This window comes from Rhipicephalus sanguineus, chromosome 11, assembly GCF_013339695.2.
Source record: "Rhipicephalus sanguineus isolate Rsan-2018 chromosome 11, BIME_Rsan_1.4, whole genome shotgun sequence".
Lineage (NCBI taxonomy): Eukaryota > Metazoa > Arthropoda > Arachnida > Ixodida > Ixodidae > Rhipicephalus > Rhipicephalus sanguineus.
Window position 1 is genome coordinate 13,586,521 of NC_051186.1, and position 16,324 is coordinate 13,602,844.

Sequence of the window (16,324 nt, forward strand, 5' to 3'; positions counted from 1 at the left end):
TATAATGATAATGATAATTATTAATAATATAATGTAACACATCATATTCAAGCATGAATCTTTGAGTAAGTGCCGCTCTTTTTGACGCAGCTTGACAAGAGACCACGGCCACTCCGATGTAAGCAGTTGTTTACTCCCAAAAAAAGTTACGCATGATATAAAAACATGTGTGTTGTAAAGTTCTGGCGAATACAGAAAGATCATTATGCCTATATGGTCAGTCACCGACTAGCCCAGCTCTCAACCTTATTGAATCAGAAAGGTTTAACACTCCTGCCAATGGACGGAAAGGAGTGACGGTGGATGACATGGAATCTACGTGGCTCTACTGGGGTATTCGGTTGGCGTAATCTTTGCTGTGGAATAGTTGCTGTGCTTGTACCGACCAGTCTTCCTGCGAACACCTTTATTAGTGGACAGTAAACTTTCACGTCATGATGCGGTCATTTGCGCCGAAGTTTATGACAACGAAACCAGCACTGCTTCGATCATCTCTGAATTTCGTAACCGCTTAGACTATACTCTGTGACTATAGACACAGCACTAGCGCAAGTGCTCTAACTATAGGTCACAGCACTTGCGCTAGTGCTGTGACAAGCAAATGTGAGAATTACATCGTTTGATTGCCTTCTCAAAGGGAAAATTTGAAATAACGTGCTAGTGCAGTACCTAAAAGAACTCCATTTAGATTCTAGCACGGTTGTTTCATGTTATCTGTGTTTTTTGCTCATCAGGTTGAATTCCGTAAGGTAGAAGAAGAAATAGACAAAGCCGAAGGGAAGGCGGTGTACCTTGGATTGCAATTCATGGAGTGTGCTGGAAACCAGCTCGCGTCCTTTTTCATGCCACGGATACAGAGCGACAGGCGTGTGCGTGACCAACTGAATGCTGCCTTGGCGCCGGTCTTCGTGCTTTTGCAAACAATGCACCACTACTATTTCTGGCCTCGCATCTGCCAAGCCGTGGTCTCGTTTTTTCCTTTTACAAATATCTTCAAGATGAACAACGCAATCAAGAACTTTGACAATTTCATCATGTGAGTGATCATGGCCTGATCCTATGATATGAAGAAAGCTTACAAAGTGGCAACTTAACCCTTTATATTATAATGTGAAGCATGGGTTCTACATCTGCACAAAAAGGTTCCTCCGGCGTTACCCTATGAATCGGCAGATGATTACTGTGGTGCTGTCTTTCACGAGTGTTCAGCCACCTACCATAAAGGCATGGTGTCATTTATAGTGAAAATGCGATATAAGAAACAAAATGCTCAATTTTGTCTCAATCTGAGAAAGGAATGTGAAGATAACCAGTTGACTGCATGCTCCTTTACATACGTTTTACACTTTTTTCCGTTTGGATTGGCTAGTGCTCTCTAAATCGCAGAAATATTACCATGAACAAACGTCACGCAGGATATTGAGTGATAACAGACGAAGGAGGTTCTATTTATGCAGTGACTTTAGAAATAAATAAAAGAACTATAGATCACAGGAAACGGTAATCTGTAATCAGTTGTACCGAATATACGTACAAGGATTGAGAAAAATGAGGGATTTAGAAAAGTTTCAGATAACCTGTTACGACGGTTGACACAGTCCAAACTTTTAGTATTGGTTTAAATTAATTGAATAATTTATTTACTTGCATATACTGCACACCCAGCTCTGATCCAAATAAGGGTGACGAAAAACACGATAACAGTTTTCCTCACATGCTTTCAGGACATTCTCAGTGCATGTTATTCTATTAATTAGAGCTGTCGACACCAACGCATAAGCACCACGAGCACTACAATGAAATCATTCGAATATGAGATAATCAGTCCAAGAGTCTAGTACGGCAATAAGTGTAGCGCTGTGTGTGTGTCTGGATGTTCTTCATGTGTCCCGTTACCTTGTGCTACCAAAGTTATTCAAAAATGTCGTACGACAAGCCCGCATTGTAACTTTGCTAACACAGCAAATAGCGACGCTAAAATGCGAAAAACAAATGGTTTTAACGACGTACAATTAGAGCTTCTGCTTACAAGTTGAAGTCCTCTGAATAGAACGATTGTACTGGCGGCAGGATGCAACCGGCAATTGTTGCGTGGAAAAAGAAACTACTTGCTACACAAGGTATTCATGACGCAAACCTAGACTGACCGAGTAGCTCGCGGAATTAGACGGCGTTAGCTGCAATGCCTCTGACTTTTGTGAGGTTACAAAATTTTGGAACCGTTCACAAAATTGACTAATCAACGCGCTCTCTGCTCCGGAATGCTGCTCGAAAAGAGGGAGTATGGTGAGGAGTTTCAAAGTCACAGAGATTGGAGACAATATTTATGAATCCCCAAGTATAAGCAAAAGTCCAGTAAGCTTCGCGATAAAAGTACATATGAAAAAATATGAGAAACACATACAGGAAAAAGAGTTCGCAATAGGCAACCAACCTTTAAAATCGGCACAACAGAGTACATATCTAGGTCAATTACTAATATAGCCGGCTACCTATGCAATGGCAGTTCAGCGAAGTATAAAGATGCGCTTGACCGCACATATCAGTCGCTCCCAAATTCTAACAGCCGTGATATATGAATTACATCCATGAACTATAAATTGTTGTGAGGCTTGAATATTGTTACAAGTGAGTTGGACTGTATAATGCTGATAGCGTGAAGGCAGTTGGTGACTCATACCTTCTAAGCTCCCCCGAATACCAGTCTTAGTCGTTAGAGTGCGGCTGCTTTAGGCACCACAGGAATGAAGCAACGTGTCAAGGCCAATATCGCGATATGTGAGAAAGACGCCAGCGTGATGTGGCCCTCTTTCTTCAATTCTGGCCCCATAATACAATTTTGCTTCCCTTATTTGTGATGCTGAGCGCGCTAAAACATACCGGGCTGTGAAATGCACAGCGGCTTCGAGCAAAATGTTAGTGCGAAGGAGTGTATTGGGCGTAGACTGTTGGTGAATCCTCATCTGAGGCTGCCCTTGCTGTCGGATATCACGCAGAGCATCCAAATGCCCATTTATCAGAGCCTCAAAGAACTGCACTTGTATTAGCAAACACAACTTTCACTTTTATCTTATGCACCATTCCTGTGAAACCGGAATTAACCGCCACATTGGATAATACATTCACAGCATGTACATTTTCAAGTAATAACGCGAGTTAGATTACGCACAAAAATTTTTAGACTGGGCCACTACCAGGCCCTTTATGAACAACCAAGACGACGATAGCATTTCGTTTATCGAATTTGAAAAGTCAGCAGAAAGAACAACAGTAACTGCGTCATCGTAGTTTTCATGGTAAAATATTCTGGATGTGAGCACTGTGCAAACTAATCTACACCAACTATGCCCTATTTCAGAAATGAAATCAGCAACCATGTGGAAGACAGCGGACAAAAAACTTTTATACAAACATACAAGGAGAAGGTAGATGAATCTACGAAGAACCAAGACTACACTTATCAGAGTGAGTTGTGCTTCCAACTCGTTTATTAGGCGCACAGGCCAAACCTTAAGCGTGGAGAACGGCCATGTTCCTTTTGAGCGAAACATATGTGGCGTTTTGTTTCTAAAATATCTAAGTCCAGAAACCGAAACTGGGCTACATTTCACGGGAGCGTAAAGCGCGCCGAATTATCCTTCACTTTTAAAGCAGTTGCAATCAAAATGGGAGAATTGATGATTGTAGCGTGGGCTCAAGAAAGCAGTCTCGAATCAAAATTAAGCGAAATCGTGCATCTATCTGAATCACACTGAGCAAGATCCATTAAACCAGTGGTGCTTCAACAATCGCGACCAAAACAGCCAGCGTGGGCGCATCCAATCTGTTTCATTTGTGTCTTAGTTGCGTGCCTACTGTGCTTTCGTTCCACAATTAGATTTTCCAGGACGAGTTCGCACTTACTGAAGGACTTGATGTTGCAGGGCGAAACTGGAATAACCAGGCCGAGTTTCCTACTTCTTCTTCCTGTTAGTGTTTCATTTCGAGTTTTCGCGCTACAGTATCACGTGCTTCTTTCGCCCCAAGACGCTCTATTCGATATAGAAGACAACTGAATTGAAGTTATTGGGCACCGATCAATTCGTTGATGAAAATAAGTTACCCAAAATGGTGTGGCATAACACGAGCTAAAAACAAGATGATGAAGAGCTGACGCGTTTTCTGAAGTCCTTCAACAGATCAACCTCTCTGAAGGATGGGCTTCAATTTATCCCTTCCGGTGGTTCTTTCCTTTGGCGCAAGTGAAATGGGCTTTAGCCACATGAACGTTTGCGAAGCCGTGTGCGATTTTTTACGGGAAACAAAAAGAACAGAAGTTTACGTACAATTTCACTGTTTCAACCTATTGGCTTCTTAAATTTTGTTTTATTTATTTATTTTTAGTTTCTCTACTTCCTTTGTTTTTTGAAAATCTGGATTGTACCAGTGAATTCATTTTTAAACCATCAATTCCTAAAGATATTCGAATTGTAAAACAATTTCATTTCTAAAATAAGGTACCACCCGTTTCATGGCCGATCCCCCGCGGTGGGTTGCGCCAAGTAGCTGAGGATCAACCAACCAACCAATAGATGCCAAGAAAAAGAAAACGCTGCCGACAGTTCAGAATAGTGCGCCTTTTGCCTGGAAGGAGCACTCGCTCTACAAGTCTAGTCGTTGCCATTGCGCCCATGCAACAAAGGATGATACCGACGGAAGCACAAGGATGGAGTAAATATTGCCGGAAATCATTGCTATGTCCTTCATTCACTGCGATTTTGACTTCTTTCACGAACTACTTCAAACTCAAATGCAATATTCCCATCTACAAGAGCAAAATCTATATTTTACTCTTCAATAACGACGATATTGGTGTACGTATATTTTAGCCACAAAATAGATTTGACGTATTTTGGCGACATGATCACACTGGCAATAAATAGTTAGATCTGGCCAGGCCATATTGTTGTCAGTAGCACAAAAAAAGTTTATCTCAGTTTTAGTTAAAGTGGACTTGGCGCTTCTAGAACAAAAAAAAATACGGCACATATACCAATTTCTGGAACATGTTAATAATGTGAAAAGTGAGGTAATACAGTTCGTTCTATAACACATGGAGACCGTGGCAGAACAAATATTTGAAATAGGCAAATATTGAATGACCTTTTTTGCAAATAATTTTAATGAGAAATACAGCGCCTTTCACACACATTGGTGATCGTGATTTTAAACCAGACAGGATGCTTTGTCAGTTGGAGTTTTTTTTCCCACTTCATTTCCCCAAATTCTGGCGACCCATCTGCAGAAATTGTGCGCCAACTAGATATACCAGCTACAATTTCTATTTTCGCGTCTCTTAAATAGCGTGCTATGTACTTAGAGCGTCATCAATATTATTGTGAGCATGTACGCACAAGAAGTCCTTAAGCCACAATTATTATAAAAAAAGGTGAAGCTTGCACTAAGTGGCGCAATGCTTGATACACCGAAACTGGGCGATTTTGAAGACTGATCTCGTTGCTTGCAGTTTCTTTCTAGGCCTTAGCTAGGTGATGAGGGTTGCTTCTAGGTTGCTGCTAGGTCGTTGCTAGGTTTTAGCTAGGTGATGCTAGATTGTTTACACGTTGATTATCAGCGCAGAGAGGCTCCACTTGAACATCGACGCAGATGTCCAATCTCCACATTCAGACACTCACGCTGAAACCAAGCGTTCGCACCTCCAATACAGGCACAGGCGCGACACGGAGGTCCAAACTCCAGAGACAGCAGCTCGCGCTGAAACCAAGCGTTTGCACTTCTCATAGATATACGGGCACGTCGTCATTGGCGTAGGCCTTTTATCGCTTCGTGGTCTTGTCGCAGCCGCCGTTGCGTTTCCAGTTCCCTAGTTTTGGGCTAACTGTTGCCTTCTTCCTTTTAAGTGTACCAATGGTGAGTAGTTGTTTCACCTCATTTCTGTGGCACATACCCGTCCTCTAGTGCTGGGCTAACTGCTGCCTTCATCCTTTTAGATGCGAAGCAGCTTTTGCGCTGGGCTTTGTCCGTAGTTCCATTGGCGACCGTCCGCTTTCTAAAACCTACCATAGCCATCTGTAACATATTGAGGGCGCGCTCGCGCCAAGCAAAAGTCTTCTTTGTCTTCTACTTGGCGCGCGCCCGCGCCAAGTAGAAGTCTTCTTCGTCTTGTTCTTCGACCGCCTTGATGATGATACGTGCAAATCACTTTAGGGGCCCGGGCTTCCGTATGCTGTACTAGCTTGACGTAACGCAGACAAAACCACGTGTGCTGGCACGCGCTAGCGCGTTCGGGCCTGTGTAAGAGGCTAGGTAAGACGCTGTGGCCTCTCCCCCTTACACTCTCTCGGCAATCACGTGATGGCGTCCGCGAACGAGATTCTGCAGACGTGCGATGAACGCGTGGCGTGCTTCATCAACAGTTTGAGACGAGTAATTGCAACAGCAACTACAGTGAACTCATGGTGTGCTCCACATGCAAGAACGCGTTAACATCGGGCAAAGGTGCCTGTGATGGACGGAACTTTAAGCCGACCCATGGGCTCCTGCGCATCCCCACGTAGTTCCCTTTAGTGGGAGGGGGTGACATTTTTTTAGTGGACCAGTAGTTGGTCGTTTGGTCAAACTTTATTAAACTGTCCTGAGAGACGCTACTAGCCCGCAGTGGGCTCCTCCCACGTCGGGATGGGCAGGCTAAGCCTGGCAGCCTCATGACTAACGGAATTTACGCAATTTCTGTGGCGCATAACCGTTTATGATTATCATAGTTTCGTGATACGACACGCAAGGAACGCTCTGCTAGACAGATTCGCTGTTAAAAAATAACTGCACGCAGAATTTCCTTTGATAGTTGTGTAAGTGATATGTAAACATGATATTTTTTACGGAAACTCAGTACCTACGGCCTTCCCTGGATAGTTGCTGTAGGGGTCATCGGGAAGGGATTTTTCATCTTCCTTACAGCTCTGTTCAGCGTCTGGGAATGCGCCATAGAAAGTGCCTACCACGCTCATCGAAACACGTGTTTCCGATAATATTTCCGTTAAGTCAAGATGCTCCTGGCACGTACAGATGTTCCATGTCGATTATACATCTTTTCCTGAAGAGATATTTTATTCTAACTCAAGGACCTATTTCAACCCAGTATTTATATAAAGTTTTGTGATTTTAGATCTATTTTGTATCGGCTGTGAAAGGCATTCAAGTGGTTTAGGTATATTCATTTTCTACAAGCGGGTGTGTTTATGCTATCGCCAGTCACTACGCTATGGAGGAGGAGACCTAAGCTTCGGAACGAAGCAGCCCCAAGAAATTTTCGTTTGTCATACTACGTTATAAAAGAAAGAAGACGAATTATAAGGGATCGCTTTTCATTCCGAGGCACAACATTAAGTAGAACTAGCAGACAAGAAAGCCAAAGAAGCTTACATACTACGTTTAGTCATTCGTCTCACATGACATAGTTAACAACGGACGCACACCATTTGCTCGTTGTGTTGGAATATTGTTTTGATTTTCTTTGATTGATTAAACTCAAAGGCAATCCCCATGCCGTGCATGTTATTAGCGAAGGACTGTCGACCAACAACATAGAGCGTTACGACTAAAAAACTTTGTTAATTCCGCACCTTATGCCTATAGTGCACTTCGTTCTTTATATTTGCAACACAACCGACTAGCTGTAATTTAGTGTTGTGTAAATATTTTTCTTTAGACACACCATTAAATATGAGACCTTTTTATCCACAAATTTATGTGGCTTTGCATTTGGTGTTACCTTAGCGAATATGAGTAATCCAGGTCTTTCAGATTCAATGTCATTGCGCCGGCCCAGCAATGGTAATCTTGAAAGGGGGCGGAGATGGCAAAGGTGCCTAGATGAAATGAAACACGGCGTGTTCAAGAGCGTCGCTGCGAAAGAGTGGTTAAAAGTGCTACTCGGAAGAGATATCAATGTGTGGGCTTAAAGCTCATCACTGAGGCCGCAACTTTCTATGATCGCGGTTCGCCTTCCTTTGCAGCTTCTGTGGACCATTATTCACGGGAGGGTAGGAAGGAACACCTGTTTAACTTCCAAATTCTCAACCGGTTCTCGACGTCGTCATACCGGGATCGCCAGTGAAGTGCTATAGACATAAGCTCTCCTCCGCAAAACTGTAATGCAGATTCCAGAACGCTCACGTTGTCGAGCTGTGCTAAGTTTGGTATGTTGAAAGCGTAAACTAATATATTGCTCTCCTGTCGATCTCCCTCTCTCTCTCGGCTGACCTTTCATCGAGATGAAACGCTGTCGCTATAAAATGTTGAATCCTTCAAGAAGAAAGGAATGTAAATCCCTCACAAGGCAATAAATATTCCCATGTCTATCAGAAAATGCACTGTGCCTAGCCAATGTAGGTTTCATGAGCTCCCAGTAGAATCCCAGAAGCCCATAGTATGTGTTATTGTGGTGCTGCAGCACCAGAACAACACATTATTGTGATCGACGCGTCTACCGTAAGGCACATTGGCGCGTCTAGCATTAGATTTATCAGCATTGGTGTTTTTGCGAATCACGTCCTTGCATCCCAGGAGCACTGACCGTGCTCCCTGTACGAGTGTAAGGCATGTAGTTTTTTTTTCAAGTTGCAAAACAGCAGGTTGGTAAGATGGTGAAATTTTTGCTGGCACGTTAGCCTAAACCGCTTGTGAAATTTATCAGTTGCGAAAATTGCGCAGTATTGGCAATTGGAATGATGGGCAGAAGTCAAAATTGCCCGCACCCGTGATGTCTTTGTCTAATGTACGATCGTGTAAAACATTTATGGCCTGAACTCCAAAAATACACTTATTCGGCTGTAGGAACACTGAAGTAATACTGAAAGACGAGCTAGTTGGTATGAGTGCATCGTAACTTATTTTAGCGCACACTGACACACGGACACAGAAAAGAAGGGTACACCACAAGCGCTACTATCAACTGAAGGTTTTATTCAGAAAAGGAACGCCGTATTCAAATAATTGTCGCATCCGACGCAGAAGTTGTGATGCATGTTAATGACAGAGTTCCTGTCGGCAGGGTTCTACTGAAGTGGTACCTAGGGGCGTTGCGTCACCGTACCGTGCTAGTCGTCGTGTCATCAGCATTACCCACAAGCAGCTCGTCTACGGCATCCAGATAGCATGGCAAGGACGTGCTTTACTTTTCCGTCTACGAATAGATGCACGAGAGCTGTAGACAGGCCTCTCCCAGCGTTAGTTATTGGGGATTATAAAGCCAAGAGCAGGGCCGTAATGGCTTCCCGCCTAACACAATAGACGACAGTAGGAGCAGAATCACTGTCGTGCATCACGGAGATTGGACCAAGTTCATACATCTTTGATTGTCATTTGTGCAGAGTATGGTTGGGTAAAGGAAATAAATGCATGTTCAAAATTTGAAGGAAAAATTTCATTCCAAATAAAACTAGCACACCCAGTGGCGCTAAAGACTACTTACTGCAGCTACCACGAAAACGTTCAGCAGGAAGTAGTCCCTTTAAATTATTCTAAATTATCAGATACGCGTGACAACTGTAGTTGGGTGTGGTCGCTGTGCGCTACATATGCTGAATGCGCATGAATGTGCGTGATAACATTTATTAACCTTACTATTTATTGCACTTGAATGGTTGAAAGTCACGAACATTACGATTACAGTCATTGACCGTGTTTCCTTACGCCTTCCAGACCGCTACTTGGTGGGCCACATAAAGATGTTTCTCATAGGAGGCATCGATGGGCCAAGCATTTCGATGCAGATGCACATGGTAATGTTCGCTGTACGACCAAACGACCTCCAGCGGCGAGTGCAGCGGGAAATTGACGCCGTAATAGGTCACCGAAGATTACCTACGTGGGATGACCGAAAGCTCATGCCTTTCACGATGGCATGCGTCTGGGAGCTCGAGCGATGGAAGAGGACAGAGCCGTTTGGTCTACCAAGAGGGTGAGTACATGTAAGCAATAAATTACCAATTTGATCTGGCTCCTTGCTGCTCATTCGTAACTCCTGTAAATGCGAAAGTGAGGAGGGAGAAGAGATGACAGCGCTTGTGCATTCTGTCTGTTATTGTATCAGCCGGACTGATATGAAGCGCGAAACGTTTTAGGGACCCGGGCTGTCATATGCTGTCATCTAAAGTCGCCGCTTGGCGTCACGCACGTGCCAGCATGGCCTGATCAAGTGCTAACATCGCCTATCTAGTGCCAGCATGCTCGTCAACTGTTAATACGTTCGCGAGATCGTCACTTAATGCGTCAGCGTCTCCGAGGGATAATGTAGCACTTTTCGTATAGTGTCAGACCACTGTGGCTCATCGTAGGCCGTCGAACGCCTCGCGAAAGTGAAAGTATCCCCGAAAGCGATCATCGAAGAAAATGACCCCTGATCCACCAACTCCAAAACTTGGCCACTGGCGCACTCAGGCACGATCTAGTCGACGGAAAGAACTGCGGAGCAGAGAACAGTATCATCCAGAGAATGTAATCAACGTATGCGATTCTATGGTGCCACCAGTTGTAGGTGTGTACGAAGAACCACACGCAACACGACCAGTGCGACGAGTCCGAGCGTGAATCACGCGAACCTCTCCGCGAAATAACGATATGTCCACACCCATATGCGACGGTGGAAACAAACGCTAATCTCGAAGGCCTTGCCTTCTCGAGCCCTAAAACAAGTTGCTAGTTGCTAGCTTCCTGGTAAGCTCAACTGGTAGATCGACCACCCCGGAAAGGCGTTGGTCCCGGAGGATTCAAACCCCGGACCACGACGAATTTTTTGAGAACTAAGAAGCTTTCTTTCTGAGAAATCCGTATAAATTTCCTTTTGGCTTCGTGCTACAAACGGGTGGTTGCCTATTTTCTCTTTCTTATACCATGTATAGCACGGATATTTATAACATAGCCATGTGTAGTATGGTGTAGCAAGGCATGGGAAAGTGGACTGAGGGCGTGGAGGGAAACGAGGAGAGGGAGGGTGGAACATAGTATAGCCGTGTATACTACATCCGTGGGAAATAGAAGTAAGGGTGAAGGGGAGAGGTGTGATAGGTGTAAGAGGGAAAGGAGGAAGGGCGCGGTAAAGTATAGCTTGACCGTATGTAGTAAAATATAGCAAAGGTGTGCAAAAGGAAATTGAGTAAGAAGGAGTGATGTGAGAGTGAGGAGGAGAGGCGTGAGGGTATGGTAGAGAGAAAGGATAATGGGGAAGGTAAAGTATAGCATAGCCGTGTATAGTATAGTATAGCAAAAAGGCGGAAAAGGGACGTGAGAGGAGAGGTGTGAGGGTGAGGTGGACGGAAAGTTGGAGCGGGAAGGTAGAACTTGCCATAGCCGTTTATAGTACGATATAGCACGGCGGCGGGATTCTTGTAACGCGACAGCGTTAAAGAGCTCGTATCGCAGAAATTCCGCCGTCGGCGTCGGCGCCGGCACCGTTGGTTGTGAGCGAAAAATCATCATCTTGTCCGTGACCGAAAAGTCGAAAAAGCTGCAAATAAAATAAATAATCAAACTGTTGGGACCGAGTGAGAATCGAACCCAGGCCGACTGCGTGGCAAGCAGGTGTTCTACCACGCAGCCACGCCTCTGCTTGGTACTGCACTGAAAGTAACTTTGATGCTTCCCAAAAATACGCGTCCCTGTATACAGGTATCACAGTACGAGATGTAATATGGCAGTAATATTGCGTGGTACAAGCGTACATTGCCATCGGGCGTCACACCACGTCAATATCATAACTACTTGGTGGTTTAAAGACAGCCACCCATTACAAAAAGCACACACATTACTGCTCGTATTCCCTTAAGACCACGTAGTGGGTACATCGCAGTTTCGAAAAAGGTTCTCGTGCATGGTTTAAAGCATGCTAGCCATTACTATAAGGCACACACTTTATTGCGCGCATTCTCTTAAACAGTCGTAGTGTTCGAAGTGCGCACTAGGGGCAGGATATTGCTATCGCGTTCAACTCTTAAAGGCGAAGCTTAAGCGTCCCCCAATTTTGCAGCAATGGACGCCGAGCTGGCTGCCAGTTTAGAACGCGAGCGCTTGCTCGCCCGTGAATGCAAGCGTCGCTGCAGGTCAGGCTTTTAGCAATATGCACAGTATCGTGATAGACGTTAGTCGGTGTAATAGGGTACCAGGACACCATTGTATCGAATGACCCTAGTCAAGCTGTAAACAGTTTAATGCAGTTTGAAACATATCTCCGCCATCTGTAGACCGCAACATGGAGACCCAGCATATTCCTGAAAACTGCTTTCATTCGGAATATAATGCTTCGTATTAAAATCATAAAAACGTCGTTCTTTAAGATGTCCTCTATTAACCAGGATCGTACAAGAGTATGAAGTGAACTAAGCGCGTATAGAGAAGATTTAAGTGACAGATTCTTGTAAATTTAAGTACTGATAGATTGATTGCAATAGCGCGGCACAGAAACATTACTTTCTGAAGTGTTTAATGTTACTTGGGCAGTGGCCCGAGAAGCAAACAAGAAAAAGTTACATATCATAATACCCTCCTCACAATTAGGCAGCAGCGACGCCGACTGCGGTGCACTCACACGCATTGCACTGAATGATAATTAGGGATGAGCAGCGCGAACTCACGGACTCCTCTGAATCACGGGTAGCCAAATGCTTCCACAGGAAGGGCCTCAATAAGCTAACACGTGATGAAGAACGAAGATGATAATAAGAAAAAGAGAGACGAATACTGTATGCCAGAGCGTTGCCTGAAGCTGTAGATAAGTAGGAGGCATCAAATGTATTCCTATTATTAGAAATTGTCACGCCAGGTAGCCATGCTGCATGAAGCAAACTTTCCAGAGGGATGTTGCGTTTTGCCCAATGCCGTTTGTTTAGAAATCCCGAGGTGTCTTCTCCACCTTCCTGCTGGCCTACGAATGCGTAGTCACGACTGCCTTTTTTTCTCCATCCTCCGTCTCTACGGACTCCACTGAAGTCTCCGATCAACTTCTCGCCCTGGCCTGCAGTGTATGCCCTACCCCCATTCCCTTCTGGTGGAGACGAATAGACCAGGTTGCTGCTCCGTTAACCGACATTCCGTGTATAGTTGAAAACGGCGAATTAGTAGATCGCGGTCAGCACTGTTTGTTTTCTGCAGTACTGACTTTTTTTGTTCGGTCGGTCCTGCGCCTGACAATCATGGGGCCTGATGTCCGTGCAGCGACGCACTTTGTGTTAAATATGGATGGATACTGGTCTACAACTGGAAACTGGGTGAAAGAACACCTTCCCCTGTTGCAGTTGCCGAGGTATATATATATATATATATATATATATATATATATATATATATCGCTTGTTTCATGAGGGCAAAAGACTCATCTGTTGAAAGGAATGTCTCATGTACTCACGCATTTCTACTAGTCCGCCTTTACTGCATGCGTTCTCAATACTGTCCACCGGTGAGCAGCATCATTGAACTTTAACGGGCCTGTGAGGACATCCGCCAGAGCCTGCATAGCTTCCCAGGAAAGTGGCCGACTTGAGCTTCAATAGCCTCACCAACCCCATCTCCTCAGGCGCACGGGTGCGCGCGCAGTTAACACCTTTTGACGTGCTCCTGCAATATAACACACTGAACAGAGAAAGACGGGATTTCCACCCGGCGTCCGGGCGCACATGCTCATATCCCGAAGCGGATGGATTGGATTGCACCTTTTAGCGTGGGAATCGCGCTCCTACTTCTTCTTCTCTGCTCTCTTTATTTGTTACATATTTTTTTTTCTTGATTGTTTGTGTGTTCAACCCCACCCCTTTTCTTGTTCGAACGATTTGCGACAGTATGTGTATCCGTGTATGTACATAATCGTTTTTAAACTCGAACGCAAAGACGTTGTCTTTGATAAAGGCCGATACCCCGCATATATATATATATATATATATATATATATATATATATATACGTGTGTGTGCATGTGTGTCTGTGTGTCTAAATTCCATTACGGTTTATGATCAATGCACGCATTAGGTGTATTCAAACAGTTCACGCCGGGCTCTTAGTAAGCTTTTCTTCCTTAAGTTGCAGTTGTGCTGCCTATGTCGCGCAGGATTTTCAATTTCTTCTCTACATTTTCCTTACAGTACTGAAAAGGATGTTGTGGTGGATAACATCTTGATTCCTGGAGGCTCGGTTGTATTATTTAACCTATGGGCTGTCAATCGAGACCCTTCGCTCTGGAAAAATCCACATCACTATGATCCCACTCGGTTCCTGTGTGAGGATGGCTCTTTGATTCGAGAGAAGCCAAGCTATCACGTTGGCTTCTCCTTTGGTGAGTATAGCTTTCCTGGGGTTAATCGCTAGTGTGCGCCTAAGTTAGGCGCCTACACTTGTTTTCCTATGCGTGTAACATTAGGCAGATGATCCTCCTTGTTACTAAAAGAACTATAGTCTAACAATATTGCGTTGTAATGAAATGAAGTAGGCACCAAATCTGAGATAAGTGGAATAGCATGCGTCACACATTTTTTCGCAAAAAGGCCTTTTGCACAATGTCTTGACTGCATGTATACGTAATTTGGCAGCGACACAACGAAAATACTAAACATAGTGCGGTATGAAAAAACTGGATATCCTGCGGGCTTTATAGGAGTGCGGAATAATGTGCTGCACTTATTGGATAGTAGGGAATCAGCCTGGAAGACCTGAGCGGTTCACAAATGCACTTACCCTGGATTTGGATATGGTCGTAGAGTATCGCCAGCATTTACGCTTCTCACGTTCTTGCGATGTATGACTTACACAAATACGCACTGGGCAATACAGCTCGGAACTTTTGGATTTATGCGCGAAAAATTTTGGACATAGATTTTCTCTTACGCAGGGAAACGGTCCTGTCCGGGGGAGCCGTTCGCATTAATGCAGATATTTTTGATGGTAACCTACACTCTTCAGAGGTATGACGTCGAACTTGGTGAACCACTCACCTGCGATCTCGATGACCCAGCAATCAACCTTAGGGTGCTGAAGAAGACGAAGTTGCGTTTCGAGCGTCGCTTCAAAAATAAAATCACGTGTAACGGTGTACACTAATAAATCATCATTTTTTATCCGTATCGTTGTCGTTGTCCAGGAAAAGGACCGTGACGTAAGCCGATTACAACATGTCGCGGCATAATGCGCATGTGACAGCCAAGGTAAATACCAGCCACAGGCGTCCTACTTGAGTAAGACAATATTGTTAGCACATAAGCAACATAAAGAGGAGAAAACAATGGAAACAATGTGCGCTCGTGTTATTTCCCCTTTCTTTTGCGCTTGCGTTGGTTATTTACTAAGAGTCGTACCCTCTAATAAAACATGTTGGTGGGCTGGGTTAAACATAGAAAAGCGCCACAAAACAGTACAAAGGCGTAGACGAGCGAACAAGTACAAGCGTACGATTAGTCGTATCGTGTGTTACGAACAGGCCGAAATTTTATCCTTTTGAAGTTCTACCGGGTATATGGTCCGCCTTCCGCACTGCTCAAGCCATTTGCATGGACTGTGCGTTTCAAAAGTGGAGGTACTGCTCTTGCGTATGAAGCGTGGGCGCCTGCTAAGATGATGAAAACGAGATATCGCGATAGTGCACTCTGATACAAAAAGTATATTTGACACATATTGTCGGCCACCTTATGCATTCTCAAAATCAGCATTTCCTAATCGCATATAGCACGTGCCGATTCATATATTTCATGAATAAGAATAACATATGATTAATCCCCACATCATTTTAAAATCATGTTTCGACCGTCAAACACAAAGTGCTCCACCTACGGCACAATTCTCATGCAGAGAAATGCATCACGGGAAGGTATTATATATCTATTCATTATAAACTAACGCACCATACGCTGTCCTGCATATTGGAGTAATATAGCTACACAATACAAACGCCGGACATCAACTCAAAATTCGAAATGTGGCGTCAGAACTGAGGTGACGCCGCTCCTCTATCAGGCGCATGCGCAGGCGTATGCGAGGGAACGCTGTTTAGGTGTTTGATTTCTTCTGCATTCTAGCTGATCGAAGGATGACGCTTCTACTACAATAATGACACAAAGCCTAAACCACTGAGATTACTTTTTCGTCCTTCGGTATCTGTTTAACGGTATATTTATGAATTTTGGCATGTATTTAAGGTACCGGTAATTCAACGAAATATTAAATGGTGGTGTTTTAAGTGGATACCTTTTAGGCTTTATTAATGTCCGATTAACACGACACCACTTTTGCCCCACGTTGGAGCGTTGGCAGCTCAAAGGAAGAGAAAAACTTATAGGACGCTTGAGCC

The 16,324-nt window shown here is 44.2% G+C and overlaps 1 protein-coding gene across 1 annotated transcript in view; it reads left to right on the plus strand.

Moving 5' to 3' along the window:
• The window catches only part of LOC119373528 (putative cytochrome P450 2D7), a gene marked incomplete in the record, with an annotated part of 28,543 nt that extends 13,458 nt beyond the window's left edge, over positions 1-15,085 (plus strand). Inside the window, 5 exon segments of the mRNA XM_037643577.2 lie at positions 735-1,036; positions 3,359-3,465; positions 9,703-9,961; positions 14,130-14,320; positions 14,873-15,085. Of these exon segments, the coding sequence (XP_037499505.1) occupies positions 735-1,036; positions 3,359-3,465; positions 9,703-9,961; positions 14,130-14,320; positions 14,873-15,081 (1,068 nt within the window).
• Positions 15,086-16,324: the final 1,239 nt, after the last annotated feature.